A 27093-nucleotide genomic window follows, 5' to 3' on the forward strand; every position below is an offset into this window, starting at 1 on the left:
TGCCACGTTTCAGACTGCTGTTTATAGATCAACACTCCTCTAAATTATCCCAAAATTTTCGGGAGATATAAAATAGACATGGAGCAGGTTGTAAAGGTAGGAACCAAAAGGACAAAATGCCCAGAGGGGTGAAGTTGAGCAAAAGAGAAGGTAATAAAGAGGAGATGCTGTTTATAGGCTGGGGGGGTTTCCATAGGCATGACAGAAAGTGGCTGAGAACAGTTCCAGGAGAACCATCGTGTGTGAAGTTGTCAGGGCTAATTGGGAAATATGGCTGTAGAGAGGAAGAATTACAAGTTGTTTTTGTGTTAATTTGAGACGAACAACAGAAAGATCAAAAAACAAAACAAAACAAAACAAACAAAAAAAAACCATGGAACTGAAATACCAAAATATTTTATTCTGGAGGCATTATAACAGGACTTCAGGTCCTGGGACCTCAGGTCCTGGGACCTCAGGACCCAGGTTTGGGTCTCAGTTCTTCTTCAGCTGCTCTGGAATTATTGGAGATAGCAAGACAGTTGCTCCTGGTTTAGTCCCTAGGTCACAATCTCTCTAGGGGGGATTTAGGAAGCCAGTAAAAGGAGGAATGACGGGAAATTAATCAGCAAGCGATTAAGCCCTGAATAAGCATGTCTCCCAAGGAAGGGTCAAGGAAAGGATAACCTATAGCAATATTTGCAAAAGTAATGATAGCAGATCTCAAGATCGGGGGGGGAGGTGGGGGAGCCCAAGATTTCTCACCATGCCTGCAAAATAAATGTCTACATTAAAAAGATGGATAGTGGAGTTCAAAGATATTGGACACAGAAGAACTTCTTACCCAGAAGGAGCTTTTGAAGCATTTGGTAATAAAAAGGTTTAAAGCTGGTTACATTTATGAGAATCAAAACACATAGATACAGAAGCTTCAGCATTGCATCTTGATGGAAACACAGGCCTGATTTATAGCTGTGGATCAGAGTGAAATATTTCTGGTTTATTAGTCAGAGCGACACCAGTCAGAGAGGCTTAAACTGGACTTCATACATTTAAACAGGCCTGGCTGCCCAAAATAAGATAAACTGCACTCAGTCTGAGAGAAATCAATCATCTTCTCGGAGGACTTCAAGCCTTCGGAGGTTTATTGAATGCTGGCAATATCTGGGATGTTGCGAGAGATTTTTTTCTTCCCTCACCATTTTTTTTTTCCAGACATTGCACACCACCACTTCTTTACTCCATAACATGCAGAAATGCCACGCAGCTGGTAAACAACCTTAGCTGAATTCCCTGGATTTGAGGTGTTTGCTTGTTCTGGGGACATTTGCAACACCCTGGCAATGTGTGTTTGTTCCTGCCCTGACTGACTGATAAGTCCCCTCAACCCTCACCTAATTTCTGTCTTTGGGAACAAACAGGCAGCCTAACATTTCAGAGAGAAGGCTGCATATCTGACGGCTGCAGCTGTGATGACGCCTGAGAGCAGGGCAAACAGTGAGGAGACAGCCTGCAACACCAGGGAGATCACCCTGCGCAATAAGAAGGGCCTGGGAAGGTGGTCGGCACTACAGCCACCCTGCAGGTCTGTGCCCTAGAGAAAAAATATGTCCCAGATGTGCCTGGAGTTGGTTTCTGGTTCCCTGTGTTTGCTTCTGGGGCTGCTGTGCTGACTCCTGATCCCCATGTCTGTCAATGAGATGCCTTTGGTGACCTAGTACCAGGCAGCAGGAATCACCTGGCACAAGGGTTTTGGTGGGATTTACGTAGCCCGAACGCACCCCAACGTATCCATGCCATCATAGAGGGACAGCCCTGACTTTATCTGCAGCAGGCAAATTCAGAGTAAAAATGCCACTCTGATAGCTCAACACTGAGCACAATACTGCTGCCCTGATGTGATGGATACTTGGGAACCAGGGCTGCACGATGTGCTTTTTCTCATCGGTTTTGCAAGATAAGGGAAATGTTTTGGTGTATTATAGAATAACAGAGAGGATAAAGATAATTAGAGTTCAATTTTATTAACAAAAATTTTAACAGAAATTTTTGAAAAAGAAAACAAAAAGATTTTTCCAGTTTGATCCAGTCCCATTGACGTTAACTGTGGCTTCAGTGGGCTTGAGGCAAGGTCCAAGCAAAACAATTTTCTTCTCACACAGAAGCAACTGAGATTTCAATTTCAACATGACTACACCAGTGTTGACAAGAAAGGAATGCCCTAAAGAAACACTGAGTAAAGCTAGGTTACTTCTGGTCCCACCAGTGTTTTAAAAAAGACACTTCCAAGTACCTTAAACAAGTGACCTAAGTCCTTCCAAGCTGTCAACTACGGTGTGAGCTGTGTGCTGTGAGGAGGGGAAGGACCCGAGAAACGACACAAGTTTCCTCACTGCATGGGACAGACTCTTGCAGCCTTCTTGTTACAATGGTGGCACATCCTCCTAGGGTCTTGGGGTCCTCCACAAATATTCATTCCTCCTCCTGACACCGCTCTGGGTGTTCCTCTGCTAGTCAGAGAATGATAAAATGGGACCCTTTTGAGCTACTGGTTCTTCTTGTCTTTCAAACAGGTAATCAGCTTTGTCCACTGGATCAGCAGACCACAGAAGGCCAGCTAGCACGTGGAGGCACAGCAAAGCTGCTCATAATACCCTGATAAAAAGAAAGGCTGGAAGAGAAGATAAACAAATCTTTCTCATCAGACCCAAAGCCTGAGAAGACAGGAGGAAGAGGAGAAGGAGGCTTTGCTGTTAGAACCTGTTCCCTGCATGGCAAAAAGACATCTCCCTGGGAAGTGGGGAGACACGAAAATAATTGCATTCCTGCCTGCTAGAAAGGATTTTCAGTTACAGGGAACGAAGAGGGGAAGCCTGCTCCTCTCATTCCTCCCTTTTCTCAGCTTTGTTTTCTAGTCCTTTTGCTTAAAAATTATCCTTAAAAATTATGGGGACGAGGCAAACTCCTGAGCTCTGGCAACTGTTTTCTCACCACACTCCCCATCCTACATGAATCTCTCTTTCTGGTAGCTGGGAGAAGTCAGAAACAAAACCCTCTACTCTGACACCCCAATCCCCACGGAAGTTGAACCCACAAAGCAGAGCAACACTTCTCCTCCAAGAAAGCAGCTCTCCAAGTGGCACGAGAGGCAGCAGCTGGGGCAGGAGGGGAGCTGCAGTGTTACAGCTGCCCACGTCTTTCCTGGGTGCAGCTCCTAATGTGGTGGTAGAGAGTGGGGAGGAGGAGGGACTCTTCCGCTTAAATTCATCCCAGTGGTGAAGTGAGAGAGCAAGTCTTGTGTCCTTCAATAGCCTTGAACAACATCCCACCTTCTTCCTGTGATCAGTTGTGAAAACCAGGCACCTGCTTCCTCAGGGACAAGTTTCCAGTACCTTTGACACTGGGCAGAGGCTGAAGTGTCTGTGTCTTTAAGCCATCCAGACCTTAATTCGTGAGGATCGCATGTAGGTTCGGCCTTGATGGTTCTGAGCTTGGATCATCGGGAAATAACTAAGAATATTTTCCTAAAGTTTCTTTCCCTCCCACCCCACCACCATGCATTCCTGGTTTGCATGGTCATCCATAACCACAGCCTGACTTAGGGTAAGACCCTTCAGGGGCCATAATTGGGCACGAACATGATTCACCTATCAACAAGGTGACAGAGGTCAGAAAAACCACGTCCTCGTTGCAAAAGCAGCCCTACTCTGTGCCCTGCAAAGCCGTATCTGTTGCATTTGTGTAGACGTGGTGCTCATGTTTGGTCTCAGCATGCTTATCATCAGTACCTGGGCGTATGACCCAAGGCACTTGGGCAGTGCAGGTGTGATCTGAAGTGACCTGTAGCAGCGGCTTGTTCTCCAAGAGGACATGAGCAAACAGCACGAGTCATCCGTGGCAGAGGCTACAGGTGCAGGGCTGGTGGCAGCTGAGCTCAGGCTGCCTGCCTGGGTCAAACACTGCCAATAATAAAGGCTAAGATCTACAACAGAAAAGTGATGTATTAAGCAGTTCCAAAGGGGCCAGGCAACCTAACGAAGCATTTTATCCCTTATAACATTTTTTTTACTTTATCACCTAGTAAAAAAAACACCATAGCAACCTCGCCATGGCCTAAAAGTAGCCACTCGCTGGAGGATTGTTTTCCACTGGCGCTCGCTGAAAGTTGGTGTGAGGAATGTGGAGCTGAAAAGTTGCACCAGATACACAAGGGCTGCAGCTACCAGGCTAATCCTGCTCTTGCACATGCAGGACAGCAGCTCTGCTGGAAGTGTGCATAAAAACATTGCTGCTACAGACGCTTCCTACCCACAGACCAAGGCTATGGTATGCTCTATTTCACCTGAGCTAATTCATCGATATCTGGATATACATTCGATATAGCCCACCGTTCCCAAACCTTCTAAGAATATTAAGTACCCTTCAAGCTGTCGCATGGCATTCCTACCTAGGGGATGTTACTAGCACTGTTGAGCACAACATACAAAATGAAGTGCTGTCTGGCCTCAAAAGCAGATTTGCCAAGCCTCAAAATACAGCATTCAAATACATCAAAATACAGCCAGCTCCTTTTAAAGGCAATGGCGTAAAGCCACCACCATGCACTGGGAGCTCAGCAGCTGCTTGAATGCCACTGTTTGTGTTTCATGAAGGATACACAAGGAAATATAGAGGAGCTGCTCTTGCAGTGGCCAAACCCCACCTGACTGTCTTTGCTTCCTCCCATGGGTTAATTTCCCACAGCATTTTCTTTCAGTTGGACTCAAGGTGCGCTAAGACTTCTCCCACCCTCACCCCCACGCCCTGTAGAACTTTGTACATCTCCCTGCAAGGAAAAAAAAATCCACTGCCTGTTATAAACAAATCAAATCCTATAAAAGACAGTCTGAAGACTATCTTTTTGGCAATGGGCTTTTCCATGGATTATGATTTTTACGACTGCCAAGTTTTGCAGTATAAACAACGTCAGTTTTCCTTGCAGTATCTCCGTAGGTACGCCACCTGTAGTGATCGTGACAACGGCAACTAAGCTATTCACAGTAATCAAGGACAGTAATAAAATTCACTTACAGGAGTATACGAGCACATTTATTACAGCACACATGTTCGGAGCTGCAGGGAGCAAGGACACTTGTGGCAAGTTGAAATGCGAGTTTTTCCTGCTCCCCGGATCCACGTGAAGAACATGATGGCACACTCACGGTACGCCGTTGCACCCATTAACTGTTTGTACCTGAACAGCTGTGCTGCTGGGATGGGAGAAGCCCCTTCAGTTTGTGGGCTCCACCAGTTTGTTGACCAGAACCATCAGCTACAAACTGGAAGCCCTTACGCCTGCGCTCCTGCAGCCGGCTCCTCATGTAGCTGTGGGGCAACACCAGCCAGGAAAGGGGAAAAAAGTGGTCTTAGAAAGACACAAGTTGTTCTGAGAGCACATCCATAAGGCATTAAGAATATGTAAAACTCCCTCTTCACTCAGCCGTCCTGAACTTCCTCATGTTTAAAATGAAAGTGAACATAAAATCCCCTAAATGATTTCAGGCTTGCAGCTGTTAGCACGAGATTGAGAAATGCAGTTCTTTTTGCTCTTACAGTCTCTTTCAAGTCCCTTTGTTCTTACAGACAGAGTTCAGGACTGTGTAATTCTGCAGGAAAAGTAAGCTGGACCATCTATGTGGTGGTCTGTGCTCCTTCTCATTGCCTTGTTGACTAGGGCATGACTCCTCAGGGAGCCAAGACCAGTGATATTTTTGTGTCAAAATGCTCATGTGCAGCAGAACTGCGAACTTGCAGCTTGCCTATGCTCAGGTGTTGCCTACAGGCTCTGTATACCACCAAGATTTTGCCCTGATAGCAAGTGTGGGTGGTCAGGGTGTGTAGTTCTCCCCTCAGTTCTTCCCATGTGGGCCTTCTATCAGTGCTTTCAAAGTAGAGCCAACCAACAGCAGCGCAAACAGGCAGACAGACAGACCGAGCTGCTATCTTAATGGCATGTAATGCATGGAACAACCCCAACAGCAGAGGTCCCCAGCTTGGGGACCTTGGCTGCAAGGCCTTGGCGTGATAACCACGGCTAAGCAGAAGTATTTGCACAATCTCCAGTTATTATTTAATCTAACACCTCGGGCAAAATGTCAGGCTATTGTCTTGCAAAAGCGTAGAGTGATGTCAAAGGCCATAAAATTTCTTACAAGGTCTTTCTCAATTCAGGCTAAGAAGAAAACAAATAAAAATGTGACTCAGCAGCCTCAGCCTCCAGTTCCAGCAGCACAGGAGCAGGCATGTCCCTGCATATTATGCCCCTCTCGCCTCAGTTGGGCAGCTTTCCTTCCAAACAAAAGTTCGCTTTGTGAGAAATGAGGGCAGGAGAGCCTGTTTCTTGCTCCACTCTTCTTCAAAACACATCTCCAAGGGCTAACCCAAGGTCTGCAGTCACAGCTTCTCTTTAAAATGCAAGCAAATTGACAAATAAAAGTATGGTCCAAATAACATATGGATTAATTTTTTTTCCCCACAGTTTCTCAGTAGCCCTGGTAGTCTCAGGGAGATTCATAAAGAGACACAGTGCCTTCCCAAGTTGTGCATACAGGCGCCCCCTGGGGAACGAGAGGAATACAGATACCTCCTTAGTAGAAAATTCCCAAATTCTTGGTCCTTGAAGGGGTGGATGGTGAAGGAAGGCTCCTTGTACCTGGGCAGCCAAAGTTCACACAGTCGTCTCCCACTGTCACCCCTCCCTACGCTCCTCATTCTCCTGAGGGTATCATGCTCCTTAGCAGCATGTTGATTGCTTCACATGTCAGATCCTGGCATCACCTGGAGTTTCATCCACGCCAAACCTGGCACGCACCTGGAAGGTGTTCCCACCGCGGGATCGGAGCCATGCAGCTCAGCTCCAAAGGGGGCGAATTCATCTGACATCCCCACTGGAGCTAGCTGTGCAGCACCTCTAGAGAGCAAGTCAACCCATCCCAAACTAAAATCAGACCGACTGCAGCCCCCTCTTTCTCTCCACCAGGCTTCTCAATGCTTATGGCCATTAGCTCCCCTGACAGGCTGTCTCCAGAGGAGATGACGCTTGAGTTTTAAGGGAGATAACTGGCCAAAGTCTATTTAGGGTGTTGCAGAGAAAAAGGTTGCTCACCGCAGACCAACATTGCATGATCAGGCAAGACCGATCACTAACATGGGATCAACACGCTACAGGATGATACAGCAGCACAAAACAGATTGGAGTCAGGCACGGGCGTGTGGTTCCCCATCAGCCACAGTAATGTCAGATTTTGTTGCTTTTCCTTTTTTTCTGGCTGGCTCCGTGCCAGCTGCAGAAGGACAGGCAGGCAATACCTGGTCCATCACAGAGTCTGCTGCTACAGAAGAAACTCCCCAGATTTTTTAGCATATTTAAATCATCTGATTGAGATTTTTAGGAAAAATTTAGGAAACCAACACAGCATGTCATTATGCCTGAGCCCTGTGACTTGGTTGAAGAGTCCCGGTGTTAGATTTATTGTGGCATGAGCATACGGCTTCATCATAGACCCAGTTCTGCCTCAGGCCTTGTCTCAGATGTATCATCCATTTTTGAAAGCATTAAATTCAGCATTTGAGGGAGATTCAGTAAGAAAGCATGATGCCAACAGAGGTCAGTACATCACTGTAACTCAGTCACTCCTAATCTTAGCTAGTAAAAATAGCTCACCTTGTAGATCACGACTTTTTTTAAATGAGCAAAGAGATTTAAAAGATACTTGTAAATAATATCCTTTAAGAGGAATTGTCCTAGTCACTGGCTCATCCGAACAACAACAATAGAAGAACAAACAAATTTTAAAGGAAAGGAAAGAACTTCAGTGACCATAGCATTTTTTGGCTTTTCTTCCTCCTCCGTCTCTCCACCACACACACAAATTTTTAAAGTAAATGCTGAAAACGAATGAGAAGATTATAAAATTGTCCTGTTTAAATTATGAGAAAGGCCACCAACATGGCAGGAAACACACCTGATAGCTACTGCTCGCCCTAGGATGTTGTCATTGCATCAGCAAGGAACTGCACACAGAGTCTTGAAATGATTCAAGCCCTCTGTTAAAGTAAACAGAAGGTTTACTTTCTGCTCTGTTGGGAAATCCCTAGTGACAGGTTGTAGAAAATAGCGACTCCTTCTCAGTGGCCTGCCTCTTAATGAAAATGAAGAGCAAATGCCTGGGACACTGACCTCCAAACTGCCCCCGTCAGCTTCACGCTGAGCAGAGCTCACCTACACTGACCAAGCGATAGCACTGACTCCAGCTACTGCCACTCTCCCTTGTGAACGGGGTGCAAGCAGACCTCCTCGGAATTCGGAGCGGGTGGGAGGAGGATAGAGCAGCAGCAGCAGCTGCCAGCAGAGGGACGATGGAGTCCACGGGACTTGCTACCAGCTTTCCTGGGCACGACTTTTTACATTCCCTTCTCTCAGCAGTTACTCCCACAGGTTCCCATTACCAACCCCTACCGCAGCCCTCACGTTGCCAAAACCCACCAGGTGTTGGCCGGACCAGGAACCAGCAGATGGAGCTCCTCTGGGGCTCTCCAAGTCAGCTGAAGTTTTTCTAAGCAGTCCTGTTTGCACCTCAGTTACCCAAGAGCAGAAATGATAGCACTGATCTCTCTCCAGCTCTTCCAGGCAGATGGTGTTTGTGCACCTCTAGCAAGCTTTCCCCAGCAGGGTATCAGCTGTCCTTGGGACTCTTTACACCCCAGCCTACCACAACAAACATCACATGCTGCAGGGACGGTCATTTATCACAAGAAAAGAAGCTCCTATCTTTTAGGGAAAACAAACTGAGCAACGGCAGGCTCCGGTATGCATTGGCAGAGAGGAATTCTGTGCTGACCCACACAAATCTCTGGAGAACAGAGCTTAGGGAAGGCCTCCAAGCACCAACAAAGTAGAAGTGAACGTTGTCACTATTCAGCCTCGCTGCCCGAAGACACAAGCCTGTGCCATCACTCAGTGATCTCCTAGCTAATATTTTAACCTCTTGGCCAATGCCACCTACACCTCAGAGAGGAATCCAGGTCAGTAAGACATTAAGGTGGGATTCGGCCCGTCCAGTCCCACAGATACCTGCAATGTAGATGTCTACTGATGTCTGCGCTTACCCAGGTAAGACTGCTTTTGCAATCAAGAAGAGTAAATAATTGAAAGGTGCAATCCTCTAGCCTTGAGAAGACATCTAAAATCCATCTGCTGAGTTACACCCTGGAGCGGGCTGTTTCTCTCCCCACCACAGTGAAGAATTTGTTGATTTCAGAGCAATAACCTTCCAACAAAGAGCACAAATGAGCTTGCTGGAGGAGGGGAGGGAGCCCTGGCCGAGTCGTGGGCCTGGCAGAAGGGACAAGAGCACACAGCTGTGGCCAGTCCTCCCAGGAGCACTGCCAGAACAGTAGTGAAGCAACCTCACCCTGGAAGATGCAATTCCAGGTCCCAAATTGCTCCAGGCCAGAAATAACACGATATTCCCCAAGCCAAGATAGTACAGTCAAGTTTGTTCGCAGCACTCTATTTTTTTTGGACAGAGGGAGTCATTTGTGCTGAATCACAGGAAGGGAAGGCGAGGCGAGGTGAGGCAAGGCAGGGGAACCCTTTCCAAAGAAGGGTGTACTCGTGCAGGGGCAGGAGAAGGTGGATGAAGGTTGAAGGGAGATTGAGGTACAGGCACAAAGTACAGCATAAGGCAGAACTGGACAAAGTTAGTCAGCCCTTTCCCTGCCACACAGCATCTGGCAAGGCACTCAGAAGACAGCTCAAAACCTATACACAGGCCTTTACAGATGGGGAAGAGCAGGAGGAGGATGGCCATGGAGCAGGCTTTCTAGCAGGAGCTGATAGTGCCTGTAACACAGAGAGCTTCTGTCTGTATACACCATCATTTTCTTAGAGCAAGTTTTAATACTTTCAGACCAGAAAACGCTTCCCAAGATGCCCCGAACTGAAACCAGCCCAGCACCTTGTAACACACGCAGCGCTCCCCTTATCTGCTCCACTCCACCCTCGCAATCTTTGGCTGTCTTGTCGCCTGCCCATCTCCGCTCCAAACTCCTAACGTGACCGTGGCACCCCAATGGTGATGACGTGTGGAACTCCACGCACTGCACCAACACGCCTTTCCGCTTTAAATACGGATGGGACTGTTGTGGACCAGCCTAGCTGTTTAGGCCTGAGATGTTTTAAAGAAGAGGGGTGGTCCCTGCAGAAGTATGGGAAAAGACAGTTCAGATTTCTCCCCACACACCCCCTTCCTTCAGATACAAGAAACAATCAGTAGGCAAGGCAAGTGCTGCAGAGGATGGAGCAAGCATCTTCAGTTTCCTCTGAGTCACAAGAATCCCTTCAGGTATAAATCTGCCAGCTCAAGCTTTACTTCCAAATTATGGAGCCCACCTGTTCAGTCAAGGAGTTATTTACCTGCCAAAAACATGTCTGTGTTTTCACATTCATCTTCATTATCACATCAGCTTCCATGTTTTTGTCTCACTCTCACAGCTCTTTTTCTTTCCCTTCTTAAATTCCTCCCAGTGTTTCAACACTGTGATATCAGCTGTCTCCAGAAGATACCACTGTCCTGCCAGGGTATTCACTTAAGTCTAGTTTTTTGTAATGTTACTTGAGTGCTACTAAACACAGAGTTGAACACTTTCTTCTTTAAGAAGAGAAAGGATGAATTAAAATAGAAGAATGAGGGTCCTGCACCTCCTCAGAGGTCATCACCACTTGCGTTTATAGTTCACATGAGTCTTATTTCGGTGCTGGAAGAGAACCAACACCAACTGTTTCAAGTTGGAAATACTGCAACATGCGGCTCAAGCAAACCCAATAAACTATTTCTTTCAGCAGCTGAAGTAGTCTACAATCCTAGACAAAACAAATTAATCTACAGCTCTTTCTGCCCTTCAGCTGTTCTTTACAGGACGCCCAAATCCTGCTCATACACCTCCTGAGGAGATGCCTCTCGCTCCTGCAGCCATTTTACCAGTCAGGCCCATCTGCTGACCAAACCCGCCCAGATCATCCAATATTCGTGTTAATATTTTATATGGGAAATGGCTTCTCATTTTCCAAGAGTATTTTCATGTGAATAGTGGGTCAAAGTCCAGTGTCTCTCCTTTGTAGGCTGTGCATTATCACCCGCTGAAATCTCGGTTCTCATTGACACAGCGATAACAGCAAGGAGGTAGCAAAGATCTGTATTCAAGTTGTTTGTAAGTGTGATGCTGATGTGAATATGGAGCATGATAGGGTCAAGGTAAAATAAACAAGCTATGCAAAGCCAGTTTATTTCCCCTGGGCAGCTACCTCTTTGTTATGTCAAGGGCTTATTTACCTGCAGTAGGAGGCACTTAGTGATCTTTTCATTTTAAGCCAGCTACTTTGTGCCCATCCCCTTCTCATAACAAAAAGACCATCTTCAGAGTCTTTCTTTGATACAAAGCGGGTAATCTGAACAATAAACAGATAAACAAAGCTTGCTAGAAAAAATGATTAAGTCCCCTTATCCATGTTTAAGAACTGTTTTTCTTTTATTCTGCCAGAGTCCTGGATACAACAGTAAAAGCCAGCGGAGCAAATCATAGAATCCTAGAACCATTAAGGAAAAGCCCTCCAAGATCATCTGGTCCAACCATCCCCCTACCACCAATGTCACCCACTAAACCACGTCCCTAAGCGCCACGTCCAACTTTTCCTTGAACACCCCCAGGGATGGTGACGCCACCAGTTCCCTGGGCAAATCCTACATCCCTGTATTTGCCAGTTCCAGGGCTGTGGGTGCAGCAGCAGTGCCAGCATGGCTGTGATGTTTAAACAGCCTCATTTGCACCCTAGCTCCATTTATGAATATTTGGAAACCAAAGTTCAGATCAAATAGGTTTCCACAAAGACGCATCTTTTCAGGCAGGCGAAAAAGGCCATTCAGGCTGTACACAAAGCTAGGAAACATAAGGACCAAAACATCCCCAGCTGAAAGCTTATTCCCAGCACACACAAAAACGTGCAAGAGAACTGTGAATTTTCTGTGTACTTTAAACACAGAAAATACTTATAAAAGCTTATGAAGGCCAGGATGTGGGGAGATGCCCCCTCAGCAGGTTACCCCTGGGCAGGCAGCAGCCTCCCTGCCGTGCATCACACCCTGTGGGGCTGACCCACGCCAACACGCCTACTTGGCTACCCAGTAGCCATCTCAGGGAGTATCCTCACCAAGGACTGTAGGTACCATATCGCTCCCAAAATGCACAAGGCAAATAAACCCGGTCCCATACCTCCTTCCTTCATGCCTTCATCCTACTCTTGTTTAATGAGGCTGGAGAACAGCCCCACCAAGGTTTTCAGTAAACACTTTTTAGGAAGCAAAATCATAAAACAATAATTTCTGAAATCTGAAAAGTGAAATAGTGGGCCTTTTGGCAACAGAGAGAAATTCACCCTCAAGATTTTCCTTTTTGGGAAGCCCTGCTGACCTGAGAGAGATCCCAAAGCACTCAGAGCTTGGAGTTTGAGTGGCGCACAGAGTATCTGCCTTTAGAGGTGGGGGAAGGAGAGCAAGAGAATTGCAAACAAGAGAGCCTGGCTTGCATGCCCAGGGAAGCTCTAGAAAAAATATCAGGGTAATAAGATTTTCTCATGTGCATATTGTTTCAAAACAATCTACTTTTATTTTCTGGCAGAGCACATAGGCATAGACATAAGATAGACAATTTTGTAAATAATTGGATATTTTTTATTAAATGAAGTGTCTGCATACTTTTCCTACTTTTTTTTTATTTTATTAAAGATTAAGACACTTGACTATCCTCCAAACATCCTGCCTTCACATTCCTCTCCAGAGTGGGTAAACAGGAAATCTTGCATAATTGTCCATGTTCTTTATACCAGTTTGGCATAGGCATGGTGCCAGAAGGCATTTAACACCTTTGCTGGTAAGAACCCCCATCAGCCTAATTACTAGTGGAATCATAACTGGGGAAACAAACAGCAGCCTGGTGATTGAGCAAATGTTAGAATGAGCTGAATATTACATTTCTCGGTTAAGCTGGCTTTGTGCAGCTATATGGACTCACCTACCTCCCAGACCAAGATAAGGGTGAAGCAGAGCAATGGGCCAAGAACCTTTATCCCGTGTATCCTGCTCGACATTTCCAAACAACTAACTGCAGTTTCCCTGCTGCTCCATGCATGAGTTATTTTGGGAGATCCTCCTCCTGAGACATCAAGTTCTTACTCCCTAGTCAGGCTGCGTGCTGGGTGTCTGAGAGGTAACTCAAGGCTTTGAGAAGCAGTGGTGGAATGGCCAAATACCCCAGAGAAAGGCACTGAAATGACTGATCTGGTGAACGATGAGCGCTGTTGAGCTCTTCGTAAAATCACAGTGTCAGCGTTAAGGATCTGAAAATGCATTATGTGCTGTCCATCTTTCCAGGCAGTATAAAGATTTCAAATTCAATTAAAAGACTATATTTCACCAGCTATGTACAGGTTAGCTACAGAAACAAATCTTTCTCTAGAAAGTAACTAAAGAAAACAAGCAAAAGACAGATCAAAATGAATTGATTCAATGAAGAGTTGTTGCATGTGCACTAAGCTTTTCCTGAAAACAGCTTCTGGAGCTCCTCCCGAGATGAAGCAGATCTCCACAGAGCTGTATCTTCAGATGGGACAGAATCTGCTGCCCCAGCTGGGATCAAATGGGTCACAATGGCTCAGTGAATCCAGCACAGCACTGGGTTCTCATTTAAATAACCTCTAAAATACACCTTGAGTTGGGAATTCCATACCACTGTGGTATAATCAGCTCTTGCTCACAGGATAATGAACTATATAGTTCATGGAGTTGTAGGAGACAAGGAGAGTTTTGTCAGGGCCCAGGTTTGCACAAACCCAGGAAACACTGGGAGATCCCCTGCCCTGTCCCGTGGCACTCTCTGTTTTCCCACCACCACGTCTGTCAGCTTTTTCCAAAGTGCATCTCACTTGCTCATATGCGAGAAGCTCTTTTTGCCCTGCCTGCAGGATGTGCAGTAGAAGCAGAGGGAAGAAGTGAACAACTTCACTTCCACCTCCCACCTGATCAGTCTGGACAGGTTTTGGACAGGGCCTGGCTCCCTGCAGGGGTGCTGAGGCCTTTGGGAAAACCCCATATTCAGGAGACCCTTCAACTAAGCCTACAGGGTCCCTAGCTCCTGTCAGACACTATTGGAGTTACAATGAAGGGTAGCATCGAAGAAGAAAACAATCGTATCTGACAAATACTGAATGATAGGGAAGAATTCACAGTACGACACCCAAAAGTACTGATCTCTCCTTATCTCTCTCTTCCGTTCCTGGAGCAAAAGTAATAAAACTTATAATAAATATTCCCAAAACTGCCTCTTACCATTTTCGGCTTTAACTTCTGAATACAAGTTTCTTAAAAATAAACTTCCTTGAAATCATGATGGCCTATAGTAAGGCTAAGATCTACTATAGTTGTTAAAATAACTTCAGTGAAAATAATAACTAAGCAGCGTATGCTTCTGACAGAAGACTTTAAAACGAACAGCCTACCAAACTGGCAGAAGTAACTAGCTGAGCACCTGGACCCAGAGCACTGAAAGTGCCCCATCAAATTCAAGTATTGCCAAACTGATACCTTCCTCATTTCTTCTTGAAACTGGAAGTTTGTTTTGTTTGTTTGTTTGTTTTGTTTTTGTTTGTTTGTTTGTTTGCTTTGTTTTTTTCATTTCAGTTTGGCTTCGTACAGCTCAGAGATTAGTCCACGGAAAGTTCACTTTTCTATCTGAAAATTTTGGAAGGAAGAGTTAGTTCGATTAACAAACTACAAATAACACTGCCTCTGTTTAATAGACAATCTTTTAAATGCAACACTTCCTCTTCCCACATCTAGGTAGTGCCTTTAACAGTCTCATTCAGCTCATAACACTTTCAAATGCTGCAATTTTCTTCACTTTTAAGTGTAATCCTATTTTCCATGTAAGAAGCAAGGTTAGGGTAAAGGTCTTCTGCATGAATCCTGAGAAGCCAGTCTCTGCTTTGGTGCAACCATTAGTGTGGGAGAAAACCCTGCACATCTTCAGCAGAGGGAGAAATGTCAATAAGCCACTTTTACCCTCCCAGAGTAGAAAGAGGAGGTGAGGGTAATGCAGCCAGAAACCTGAGCAGATATGCACAGCACTGAAGGCAAGGACAAGGGTTTCATACCTGACGCTGAGCAATACGGACCACAAAGAGACACAAGAAAGCTGACAAAAAGTGAGATTACTCTAAGTGGGGATAGAAACTCAGGGTGAAGAGAAGAAAGAGAAAATCTGAAGGGAAAAGGAAGAAAAAGTATGTAAAGACGTGAAACAGGAGAGGAAGAAATAAGCTGTGCATTCAATAAGAAGATACGGAAAGCAAAGGGAAGTCCATGGCTGTGCACGAATGTGACCTCTGCCAGGACAATTCTATGGAGCATCAGTTTTTAGTGTCATAGGCCATCCTGGTAGCTCACAACCTGTTTGCATCCTGACCGTGTGTGGTCACCATGTTTTCTGCATTCATAACTGAATGCAGAGCAAAAAAGTCCATAGACACCTTTTAAATACGGCTGTGTAGTTTATTTTCAGTGCATAAATGGTGTCCTAAAGACAAGACAGAAAAAATTGTGACAAAGCAAATGGAAGCAGGCCAGCAAGGATCTAAAATTGGAGCCTGAATACTACAAATAAAATAAGTCTGAGCACTAAGAAAATACCATGGGGGAAATTCCACAGCAGAGGAGCAGTCCAGTTCCAGGCATCACACTCAAAATATGTACTAAAATCTGCCATATCATTGCTGCTTCATCACTGTATCATGAAGAGACAAACCGGGAGTCAGATCTGCTTCAGGAACAACACGGACACAAAAATCCAGAGCTGGCCGTCAGAAAGCTCAAAAACACCCTAAGCTTGAGCTTGAAGCATTTTATGTGAAGTCACAAAAGATATCAAAATGTAACACGTTAACTTTACCTCTCCAACCTATCGTATAGCAATATCTTCAATTCCAATCACATTCTCAAACATGGGTTTAGAAATCCTCACACAGATGAGTTCTGTAGTTCATCGGACTTTTCCTTGTCAGAATTACTACAAGATGCAAGCACTTCTCAGTTGTTATTTTTGTTATTTAGTGTTAGCATTCAAGCAGCAAAGAAATTCTGGGGGATCCCTTTAACGCCCAGGCCTGTTATCTGTTAAACAAAGAGAGGAAAAAAAAGTGAGAGGGAGGGAAGAAGGGAGAGAGGAAAATAGGAAGGAGGGAAGGAAGGAGGGAAGGAAGCAGATAAATCTCTGAGCACAATGGAAACATTCAAATGTACAAAAATATATCATAGCAACCTATCTCTACATCAAGGGTCCCCTGCTTCAAGAAGAACCCAAAAAGAGTCATTACATGGAGTTCTTTAGAAACATTTACCATTAAGATCTTCAAGATTATCAAGCACCGCTCATTAATTTTGCTAATTTACACGGTATTTGTGACTGTTACATGTGGTGCGTAGCTCTGTGTTATCCAAACAACCCATAGTAACTTTTAAATTACTTTGACCATACAAGAAAAATGTGAGTATTAGAAAATACCAATTCCCTTTTATAGCTGAAGAACTGAGGAACAGAGATTAAAAAATGTCAAGGTTCATAATGATCTTTTAGTATTAGTTTTCCTGTGGCCTCCTAAAATTGTCCACTTGAAAGATCTATCAGTTCTCAGCCATGGGAAATCTGTTCTGGATGCCCTTTCAATTAGGAGTTCCCAGATCCCAGATTAGATCCCCATCCCTCCTGGAACATGTCTTCATCCTATTGCCAAACTGATAACACAGTTTAATTTTTTTTCCATTTCCCTTCACTAACAGCCCAACCCTTTCATGCTATGGTCAACTTTCAATGACAGTAACTGCTGTTTCAGAGGAGCATTTTATTCTCCCAATTCCCTTTTTGCTAATGGACTGCAAAATGATGAGAGAAAAAAGCTTTGACTTGAAGAGCCCTAGACAAAAATATGAGTTATTAATTATTTAAAAGGGAGCACCCACTTTTAACAGACTAAAAAAGTCCCAGAAATTTTGGGATGGGGATGCAATGTTTTGCCCTGGTGAATGTAAGCATTTAACTTTTAAACTACCAATCTGTGATGTAAATATTTAGATATCCTGGGACAACTGAAAACTGAGATTTAAGGGAGAGAAATTTCTGAAACTGATAAAATTATAGTAAGAAACAGGAGCGACACCCAGTTCCTTACAGTGTATTACAGAATATGCTATACAGACATGCAAGTATAGGAGCTGTGAGGCCTGACAGGTCTGATTTACAGAAAAAAGAAAAAAAAAAAAAAATAAACCAAATCCCATCACCTTGAAAATCTCTCCCGCGTGGGGCTCCTTGGCGAGGGTGGCCTCGTCCAGCCCGTCATAGGCAGACGTCACGTACAGCTCTGCGTAGTCTTTCCCACCAAAGCAGCAGGAGGTGATCCTCGGCGTCGGCAGCCTCACAGTTTGGATTCTTTTTCCTGCAGGGAAAAAAATACAAAATAAAAAAGAGACTGTTTCCCAATTCCCTTTTTGCAGGGAGGATGCAAAGGTGAAATTGCTGTTAGTGAAGGTGTCATGGCTGTGGCATGCACTCGGAAGGCCTTCCCCATCCACACACAGCCCGAGCCACTCAGGCCATGTCCCCACAAACAAGGTGCCACCAGGGCAGGCCTCACCCGTCTCCGGGTCGACACGGATCACTCTCCCGGCGTCGATGCAGGCCACCCAGAGCTTCCCCTCGGCGTCAATGCACATCCCGTCGGGCATCCCCTCCTCCTCCTCCAAGCGGTACACGAGCCTGGGGCAGGCTGCAGGCAGAGGCACGGAGCCGGGTGACCGGAGCTGCCACCAGCTCTCTAGCAGGTCCCCGTCCGGCAGCTTCCCCGCTCTTGCCAGCGGACAAGCTCGCGTTCTGTGAGAAAAATGTGCTGTAAAATTCATATCGTGTCGGCATTTCTGAGCGCTCCTGCCCTGTACCGAGGGGCGAGGACCAGAGGCCCTGTCCCCGTGACAAACCTCCCAGGCGCAGCCGCTTCTCCTGGGCTGTGTTGCTCATGGCAGCCTGGGCATCTCGTTGCGGGCAATGCAATCCACAGATAATGGCATCTCTCATGGGTAAAGATCAAGAACTGGACTTATTTTCATGGCCAGCAAAGCCCCCTGTTTTGACTAGACCTGGGAACCATGTTTGGCGGGCTGGGCTGTGGTGCAGGCCCTGCAGTCACCGCGCCACCCAAAAATATAGACACCAGCACTGGGCCAAGCCCGGGGAGTGCGTCCTCATCAGGATTTTGTATTCGAGAAGGGAAGTTGCATTATATCTTCTTTAGAAATCTTATCTCCTAAAATCTTAGCGGAGAAAACAGAAATCTGAGTAATTGCAGTTATTTTGTATGGTTTTCACCCATCAATTCACCAAGTTCACACAGATTACAGTATAAGGAAAGGCAGTTCAGCCACTTAAATTCCTATGGAGTATAAGAGGTTGAGACAGCACAAAAATACTCCACAGTTTTAAAATGAGGCTACATCAGTTGCGTTCTCACTTGAATTTCCTTTTTGCAGATATTACGATAATAAATCTTTGTCCAGAAAATGACTTGAAGAGAAATTCACCAAACATCTGCAGACAACCTTAACTTCAGAATTGAGAAGCTTCATTCACAATGATAACTTGATTTTTTAGATACATTTCTGTGATATGTACATGTTCATCCTGTATTTGCAATTATGAAGCGAATACAGTTGAGGCATTCCAGTAGGTGGCACTCGAGAATAAACAACAACACAGAGGCTAATTCTCGGCATAAATGGCTTTGTCCCTGCAACTCCTTGGACTGGTCTAAATATGAGCAATCTATCTCCGGGCGAAAATGCCAAAGCTGAAGGACTGTCAAAAGATTGCTCACCAAATACACCTGCACTATAACTAAATTTGAGAAAAATCACGGTCAGCCTGCTGAGAAGCTGTAACCAGATACAAGATCTCTCAGATAAATCACAACATACTACACACCCAGGTCTTGCTGCAGAAAGAGCAATAATGCTACTTGTCACCAAATTTAGAAAAGTGCATGTACCGATCTTTCCAGTGTGCACATCATAGCTGAAGGCATGCACAGCGTATGCCAGGCTGTCGATGTGAAAGAAGGTCCTGTGGTCCAGGGACCAATCCAGACCATTGGAGATGTCCACCTGGTCTAACTGTTTTATTACCGAAAGATCAGGGAAAAGAGTATAGAGAGCCCCTTGTCGTCTCGCTCGGACCCCCGGCGCTGTCTCTTCAGCCATCGTACCTGAAATGAAAGCAGGAGTGCTGATTAAGAAGCAGCAGCTTGCTCCCACAGGATTGACTTCCTCATGTTCTGTCAGAAAACCTTAACTTTTAATAAGAAGTCCTAGCACCAGATATTGTTGCTACACTCCTCTTTAAGCTTACATGATATGACCTACTACTCATTTGATAGTAAATGCCTCTGTGCAATAGTTTGTATTTCCCAGGCTGACTAAAATAGGAAAAAAAAAAAAAACAAAACAACTCCATCCCAAGGCATTGCCCAGTGCCAAAGCAGCTGAGCTATGCAGCCACTGCAAGGACAGACACTGCAGAAATGGGCCTGGAGAGGTCCTACACACCCGAGGATGGCAAAGGCCCCACAGGAAGCAGCAGAACGATAGAAGAGGAGAAAAATGCCCTCTTCATGGCAGTGAGAATGGGACCAACACGGTGCTGTCAGACTGGTGAGATGGAGAAGGAACAGGCCAGGAGCAGATGCTCCTGGGGAAGTGATCCTGGCCAACAGCAGGACGAGTTTCTGCATCTCCGTGTGGTTTCAGTCGTAGGCACCAAAGACAAAGAAAGCCACAAGACGCCAAGAGCTGAGGTTTTGCTCACAATGAGAGGAAGCAAGGATGTAGGCAAGTATCATATGCTCGTTGTTGTTGTTTATAGGCTACTTTTATTATTTAAATGGGCTGTGACCTTAAAATACAGGTGCTGTAAATTACAAGTAAAGAACAACAGAGGTGAGATAATTTTTTAAATTAATTTATGCCTCAGTGTTGCGTTCATTATTTAATTTCTGATTCAGTCTTACAAAAGTGAATCTTATAGATTCACCCTTCTCCAAGGAGGGAGCTCTGGAACATATTAAGACCCCTGGAGGAGACATTGAAATTTTCTTTCAGTTGGGGCAATCTGTTTCTGTTGGTCTCCCATTTTATAAGATTTCTTGAGTTTGTTTTACAACATTTGGCCAAAACCACTGTTGAAATCATTGATCTACTGCACACTAGTGTACAAACAGGTGTACTTTAACTTCTCTCCTATTCTCATTCTACTGACACATGAGCCCTAAAGCACAACCAGAAGCCAAACGAATTCGCTGATTTTGGCAAATTTGAAATAAGAAGATGTGGCTGGCTGGCAGGGCCATTTTCACTCACATCAGTTGCTCTGTTCCCACTTGTGTACGGGAGGAAAACCTCAGGGGTCCCTGTCTGCACTGCAGCCAGTGGCAAAGGCCCCGCTCGCTCTGCCAGCACCATGTCCTATGGGCTGAGCAGGGTTTGCGTTTGAAGGCGGCGAGCCTCAGCGCCTGCTTTGGTCCAGGAGCCACATCCTCCTCTGCACCTCCAGAAACCTTCCCACCCACATAAGCCCTTTGATGGCTTTCCACTGCCTGCACAGGCAGACTTTTGGGAAACGCCATCTGCTGAGTAGAAGCAGAGCCTGCCTGCCTGATGGCCTTTCTGGGCAGCCTCTGCCCTCATCTAGATCAAAGTATCCAGCACCGCCTGTCCTCCTCTCCTGGGTGACTGGAGGCTGAAGCAGCAGCTGAGCACACTACTCACAAGATGGCTCACACTGGCGGCAGTGGTTTTTGTGGGGAATTCAACAAAGGAATCGAGAACATGGAAGAAAGTGCACTGTGTACAACACACCCTCATTAGTTCCTCTTTGGTCCGGGGGAAATTTCTGCCAGCGACTTACCAGCAAAAAACCTCCCCTTTGGATCCACTTTCCCGTCATTGAACCTGTTGTTGGGTTTATCCTGCTCGAGCTCGAGGATGGTGGTGACCGCCTGGGTGTCCCAGTCCAGAAAGGCAAACCTGGTCCCCAGGGCGATGGCGTAGCCCCCGCACTGCCGCGGTGCCACCGAGCCGACGCGGGCATCTGCAGGCGAGAGGGACGGGAGACGATGGGCACCTCTGGGTCTGTCAGTGGGCCCTACCAAGCCCCACCTCACCGAGGGCATCCGGGCTTGCCCAGGGCATCCCTGGCCCAGGAAAGGCTGAGCTGATGTGAACGGAGCAAGGCCAACATTTCTGTGGACTGTCGCCTCTGCAACGTCCTCCTCCCCTGAGGAGCACAGCTCGCCATCTCTGTGTTGTCCATCTCTCTCCCCCTCCTGGGCGGACACAGCCCTTAGGACCATACCTTTCCCTCTGCAGACACGGAGAAGACTCACGAGATGGAGCAGCAAATAGCCCTGAAGGCAGCGGCCCCTTACCCACAGACACGCTCTGCACCTCGCCGGTGACCGCGCTCCAGCGGCAGACTTTCTGGGAGTTAATATCGACGTAGACAAGCGCGTCCTCCCGTTCCTCCCAGACCGGGCACTCTCCCATCCTGTTCTTCTCCTTCACGACAGGTTCAATTCTGATGGAGGAGGACATGGCCTGAAGGGAAGAGTCAGTAACAGACTGAATGAAAAGTTCTCGCTCCAGGGTTTTTTCATAACGACAAAGCTTAAAAGAGGAATTTGTGAACGGCAAGCCCCCAAATCCCACAAAACGGAGTGATTTAGGAGGCCCCTGTGACATCTCTGTGGCCTCTCTTCTTACCCTACCCTAGCACCTCCTGGGCTGCGGCTGAGCTCAGGGAGCCAAGGCTCCTCCTGAGCAAACCTCTCTCAGGCGAGAAGTGCCGGAGAAAGCCCAGAAGACAGGCAATGTCACACCTCACATGTATTCCCCACGTGAGCTTCCTACACTTACTCAGGGCACTTTCCCCCCTCAGCACGAGGGTTTTTATGATGCTGCCATGCTCCCAGGCTTGCGGGCTGCCTGGGGATGCCAAGCCATGACTGGGGACCCGTGATGCCCCCAGACTGTGGGAGGGGACCTGGGCAGGAGCTGAGCATGGGTGGGGGGAAGCCTCGTCGCAGAGGAGCAAAGTTCTGCCTCACCAACGCAGACGTACTAATTGTGCATAATGCCATCTGCAGGCTGTCCGCGCTGTGGAGCTCCCATCCCAGGTCCCTGCTCCCACAGGGGGCTGATCCCCCTCCCCAAGATCCTTTCCAAAAATCCATCTTGTTTGCATCCCTCTGCCCCACGTCGCCCCATATTGCTTCCTCGGGGCTCGGCCGCTGCCTGGCGCTGGCCCCACCTGCGATTTGAGCAATAACTTCCACAGCTCAGCTGTTACAAAACAAAAGGGGCCTCGGTGGCTCCCTCATTCAGCGCTGATGGAGATGCCGCCGCTGCACCCGCCCACCAGAGATGGGAGAGAGATTCCCTGGGAGCCAGCCAGTTCCTGACACCATGCTCTTCCTACAGCTTACTGTTCCAGTGCGGGCGTTGTTTCCCAGCAGGTGAGGCAAGGATAAGATTTGCAGATAATTAATTAGCACTAATATGCTTCAAAGTAAGCGGGAAGAGCCAGCAATCACCAGGAGTGAAAATGCTCACAACATGGGAACCGGGGACTGCTCTGCTCTCTGCACAGCAAGGCAAGGCTCAGACAACACAGCTTTGATGTTTCCCCCCAGATCTATTCACCTGCTCCCAAAAACGGTGTCTGAAGAACACGCTGAGGCCGCAAAGCCAACACGCAGGCTAGGAAGTGATTTTGCACCCATGCATTATGGTATGGGGTGGCAGTTTCTCAACCTCATCATTTTTTTTGCCCAAGTGCCACGTCTACATACCATTTATATGCAATACATGCTGAGCGTCTCCGGGTCTCCGCTTTGACACCAGCCACAATGGCCAGGCGCCAGCATAGGAAGGCTCAGGTAACATTGGCTCTGAAGTATAAATGAGGCTGTGTCACGAGGTGCCAGCAAAAATGAACCCTCTAAAACCTGTTAAGCCATGCTGGAGCTGGAGGAGTGAGTTTCTGCGGGGCTGAAGTTTGGTGCCATGTGGCTGCAATATTTTTGACCTGACAGACACTCAGAGACTTTTAACACTGACTTCACCGTGTCGTTGAGCCGTGGCTTGGAGAGCCTGGAGACGCTCACCTCCACGGGATCCACCTCCTGCTGCAGCAAAGCGGGGGCCAGCAGATAAGGGACCACAAGTTTCACAGACCCGTCCCAAGGCGCACGCACCCACCTCACCACCAGCTGTTTCGTATGGCACCAAGTCCCACCACCAGTGATGAACCTACCCCAAAAATTGCTGTTCAAAACACCCCCGGCTCATCACCTCGAGGCGTCGTTTTGCCCCGCAACTTTTTGTGCAGCACCTCTCAGCCTGTTGGCCACAGCACCAATGCATCAGAGATGAGTGTGCAGGCAGGAAAAACATAGCAATTCCAAGCAGAAACCACCAAATCCTGCCATGTTCTCCCCAAAAGAAATACAAGAGGCTAAAAATGTCACGGTCACCCTGGCTGCATCCACTTTTCACAATTTTATTGGCATTTCAGACTCCTGGAATCACGCCTAAAGCCCTTACACGGCTGACGGGTGTCACTGCCACCTTCTCCAAGTTAAACTATTTAAAGTTGTCAGAATTTGGAGGCTGAGAAGAATATTTCCTGCTAGGAATGAAAAACTAATGTGAAAATATCCACTCTGAAAGAAAATAAAAATAAAAATAAAATCTTTCTGGTAATTATTTAAAAATAAGCCATTCCCATCTTCAGTACACATTGCTTTAAAAACTGATCTTGACACAACCTGGTAATTGTGATACCCCTAAGACAGAGGTAAAACACAAACGAATGACTGGCATTAAAAGGTTTCTTTGCTGTTTCTCTCTCTCCCTCCCGTGCCAGCACACATCATTTCATTATTAATTTCAAGCTGAAGCTTTCAGCAAGAAGAGAGGCAGCTAGAGCTTTCAATGCATTTATAGGGAACGGTAGCCCATGCAAACCAAGGAATTTTAAGCGCAACTTCCCCTCGGTCCGGCAGCTGACTATTTCTCTCAAGCCGTAGGGCACCAATGCGAAACTCCTCAGCTAACCAAAACAACACACCTGCCGAGGAAAGTATTGCGAGACCTGGGTTGGTGTCTCTTTTCCAGCGCCGGTCCAATGAAACCGGCTGCCGTTTTGGGAGCCGTCTAACAACGCGCAGTCGCTGATGTTATCTGTGGCGAGCAGGTAGCCTGCTGCGCTTCCCATTCAGTCAGCAGTCAGCTGAGCGATGAGGCACGGACCGAGCCCCTCCTGAACGGCCCGGCTGGCACTGCCAGCAGCGAAGCATGTGATAGGGAAAAGCCCTGGCTCAGCGCTTTTCTCCTGTCGTGAGAGCAGCTGAGGAAAACAGGCGTTGCACCACGCGGGTGCCCTGGGGTTAGCCCGGTCTCCCCAAATTTAGGGGCAAATGAAAGTCACGGATGATAAAAAGGGCAGGTTGATAAAAGACGCAGGGGAGGGTTTTGTAGCGCAAGTCGCTTTGAATGGTGAGGGAAAATTATTCCCGTGATGAAGCTGTGCTATCGCCATCGAGCCTTGGCTCCTGCTCCCGGCCGTGCCGCCGGCTGCCCTGCGAGGTGCCCAGCCCGGGCGGCCGCAGCTCCGGGGGGCTTGGGGTGGTGGCAGGGCCCGTCCCAAACCAGCAACGCATTTCTCTGCCCATGTGAGAACCGAGCAAACGCTTTAATTTGGTGCTCACGTGGCTCACGGGATGAAAGCTTCTCCCAGATAAGCAAATAACCGCATTTGACCTAGGATTATCCCGACGTAGTCATCATCTAGTCAAATGCAGAGATTAAAAAACCTACGGCCCTAAGCCAAACTCCAGCATTTCTCGGCAAAAAGCTGGCAAACCTTCCCACCCAAATCCTTGCCAAATGCCTGCGTTTCAGGCAGAGCGGTCGTGCCCAAGGTAAGCACCAGCCGCGGGCTGCCCTTGTGCTGCCACCCAGGCTGCCGGCACGGCCCCTCTCTCTCTGCCCACCCTCACAGCATTTTTCCCAGTGCTCTACACTTTTTCTTGCCACCTAAATTATAACTTTGAAGGAAAAAAAAATAGAAGCCATTTTTTTTTCCTACAAAATACATCCTAAAGCATTTTTTTCTACAGGAATTTTAATGGAGAAAACCATGTTTCCCAGTCAACTGTTTTCTTCAGGTGACTTGAGCTACTTCCTCACCACATGCCATGGTGGAGTAAAATCAAGTCACGCAATGGGAGGAAACACCTGGCCACAATAAAAGATACATTGCGTGCCACCCTGCCGGCGAGCAGCTCGGAGGCAACCCCATCGGTCGTGCCAGGCAGAGTGCAGATCCCACCCCGTTCTGCACCATCTCTTTGGGTTTTTCTGATTCCTGTCCCACCAACTCCTGGTCTACTGGTATGGCACCTCCCACCCCAACCGCCATTTAGACATCCCCCGTGCCTGCCTTCCTGCAGGCTGCTCTTAAAGGCTTCGGGGACCCTGGGGACAAGCGGTGCAAACCTGCAGCAACGGGTGCACGCTTATTCCTACCCAGCCAGTCATTATCTTAATAATTTCCTCAACTCGAAGAGCCTACACCACCATGCACTTCACCCGTTTTTAACTTGGCTGGTTTGCAAAGCAGAAATTGAGAGCAAAGCTGGCCAATGGTGGCCACGCGCCCCTGTACCTCTGTCTGAGGGCTCCCCAGCCCTCAGTGGTGCTTCCTTCTGGGCTGGCTCGCTCCTCTCCCGCTGCCTCGCGCTCCTCTGGTGCCGCTGTTCCTGCTGCTTCTTATAGTCCCTAAGTTTCTCCCAGCAGCGCAGTCGGGGGAGTGTATCAGCGCGTTAGCGCGCCATACATATTAATGCAGTATTTAAATACTGCTGTTTGTCTTCTGTTACCTACAGGCATGTACTCAGACAATAGCGCTGAATTTGTTACCGCCACCATGCAAGTATTTACTAAATCTGTCACCCCTCTCCTTTTCCACAGCTCCCCAGGTTACCCTTCTGTAGCTTCTTCTCCTTGAGCTTCCAGCCCAACTTTTCTCTCTCTGGAAACCTTACTTTGCATATAATTTGACCGTCTCCAGCCCTTAAAGCCATCCTTCAGCCAGACAGTCATCTTCTGCAGCTATCATTCCCACCCTCCTGGCAACAACAACAGACAAGGTTAGAGCTAATGGGGACACGGTTATTAAAATACTCCAGACAGGCACAGGTGTAGCTACTCACCCCGGCAATAGCCCACTCAATGGCGTTGCCCAAAACTCAAGCGAAGGCTTATCTTCTTGTGGTTTCGCCCTTTTGTAGGAAGGACCTGGTCCCTCCCTGATCTTCAGTCAGGAGGAGCAGGAGCTCCCTGGGCAGTCAATGCCTCCTGCTTTTATGTAGGTAGAGCTCTTTTGCCTGCAAAGGATTATTTGGGTTGGTTGGGCATAAATATGCTTCACCTATGACTATAGATTTTGGTCACGAGGATGAAAAAAAACCCTCAGGGCACAGCAGCTGCTTCTCCTGATACAGCTTCTCCTGTCATTGCGCTCTTGCTCAACCCCAATTTAAATCAGCATAAGTCCTTGCTCAGAGAGGTACGTGCCGCTAATAGGGCAGGGATTAAACAAAAGCCGGGAAGCCTCCCCACCGAGGGAACCGGCAGGCGGCAGGGAAAGGCCAGGGAGCGGCAGCTGCTGAGCCCGTTTGGGGATCGGGTGCTCCGTCATGAGACTCGAGTCAGACACCCGAGAGATACAAACTGAAGTGCAGGAACCTCTGCAACGTGGTAGTAAGGGTACAGGGAGCTTACTTGTGCTTGTGCCTATTTATTTTCCGCTGCATCTCCGGCCATCCATTAGCCTTCAACCACAGCTGCCCTACGGCACAGT

General features: G+C 47.2%; 1 protein-coding gene across 5 annotated transcripts; it reads right to left on the reverse strand.

Moving 5' to 3' along the window:
• Positions 1 to 1958: 1958 nt before the first annotated feature.
• LOC308192043 (regucalcin-like) lies at positions 1959 to 26650 on the reverse strand. 5 transcript variants are annotated; one of them, XM_080585177.1, is made up of 7 exons: positions 24298 to 24459; positions 21596 to 21764; positions 21076 to 21258; positions 19163 to 19378; positions 17759 to 17890; positions 17406 to 17560; positions 1959 to 5343 (listed from the first exon to the last, which is right to left on the reverse strand). In XM_080585177.1, exons 1-7 carry the CDS (start codon positions 24442 to 24444, stop codon positions 5308 to 5310), a joined length of 1038 nt encoding a protein of 345 aa, XP_080441303.1. In that variant the 5' UTR covers positions 24445 to 24459; the 3' UTR covers positions 1959 to 5307. The 5 variants fall into 5 exon arrangements, with proteins under 5 accessions (XP_080441303.1, XP_080441302.1, XP_080441304.1 ...); XM_080585176.1 differs by lacking the exon at positions 1959 to 5343 and adding an exon at positions 15600 to 16238 and having other exon boundaries at positions 24298 to 24495; XM_080585178.1 differs by lacking the exons at positions 1959 to 5343; positions 17406 to 17560; positions 17759 to 17890; positions 24298 to 24459 and adding an exon at positions 26444 to 26650 and having other exon boundaries at positions 18001 to 19378.
• Between the last annotated feature and the right edge of the window lie 443 nt (positions 26651 to 27093).

The sequence above is a fragment of the Anser brachyrhynchus genome (genome assembly GCF_964034855.1).
Source record: "Anser brachyrhynchus genome assembly, chromosome: 1".
Taxonomy (NCBI): domain Eukaryota; kingdom Metazoa; phylum Chordata; class Aves; order Anseriformes; family Anatidae; genus Anser; species Anser brachyrhynchus.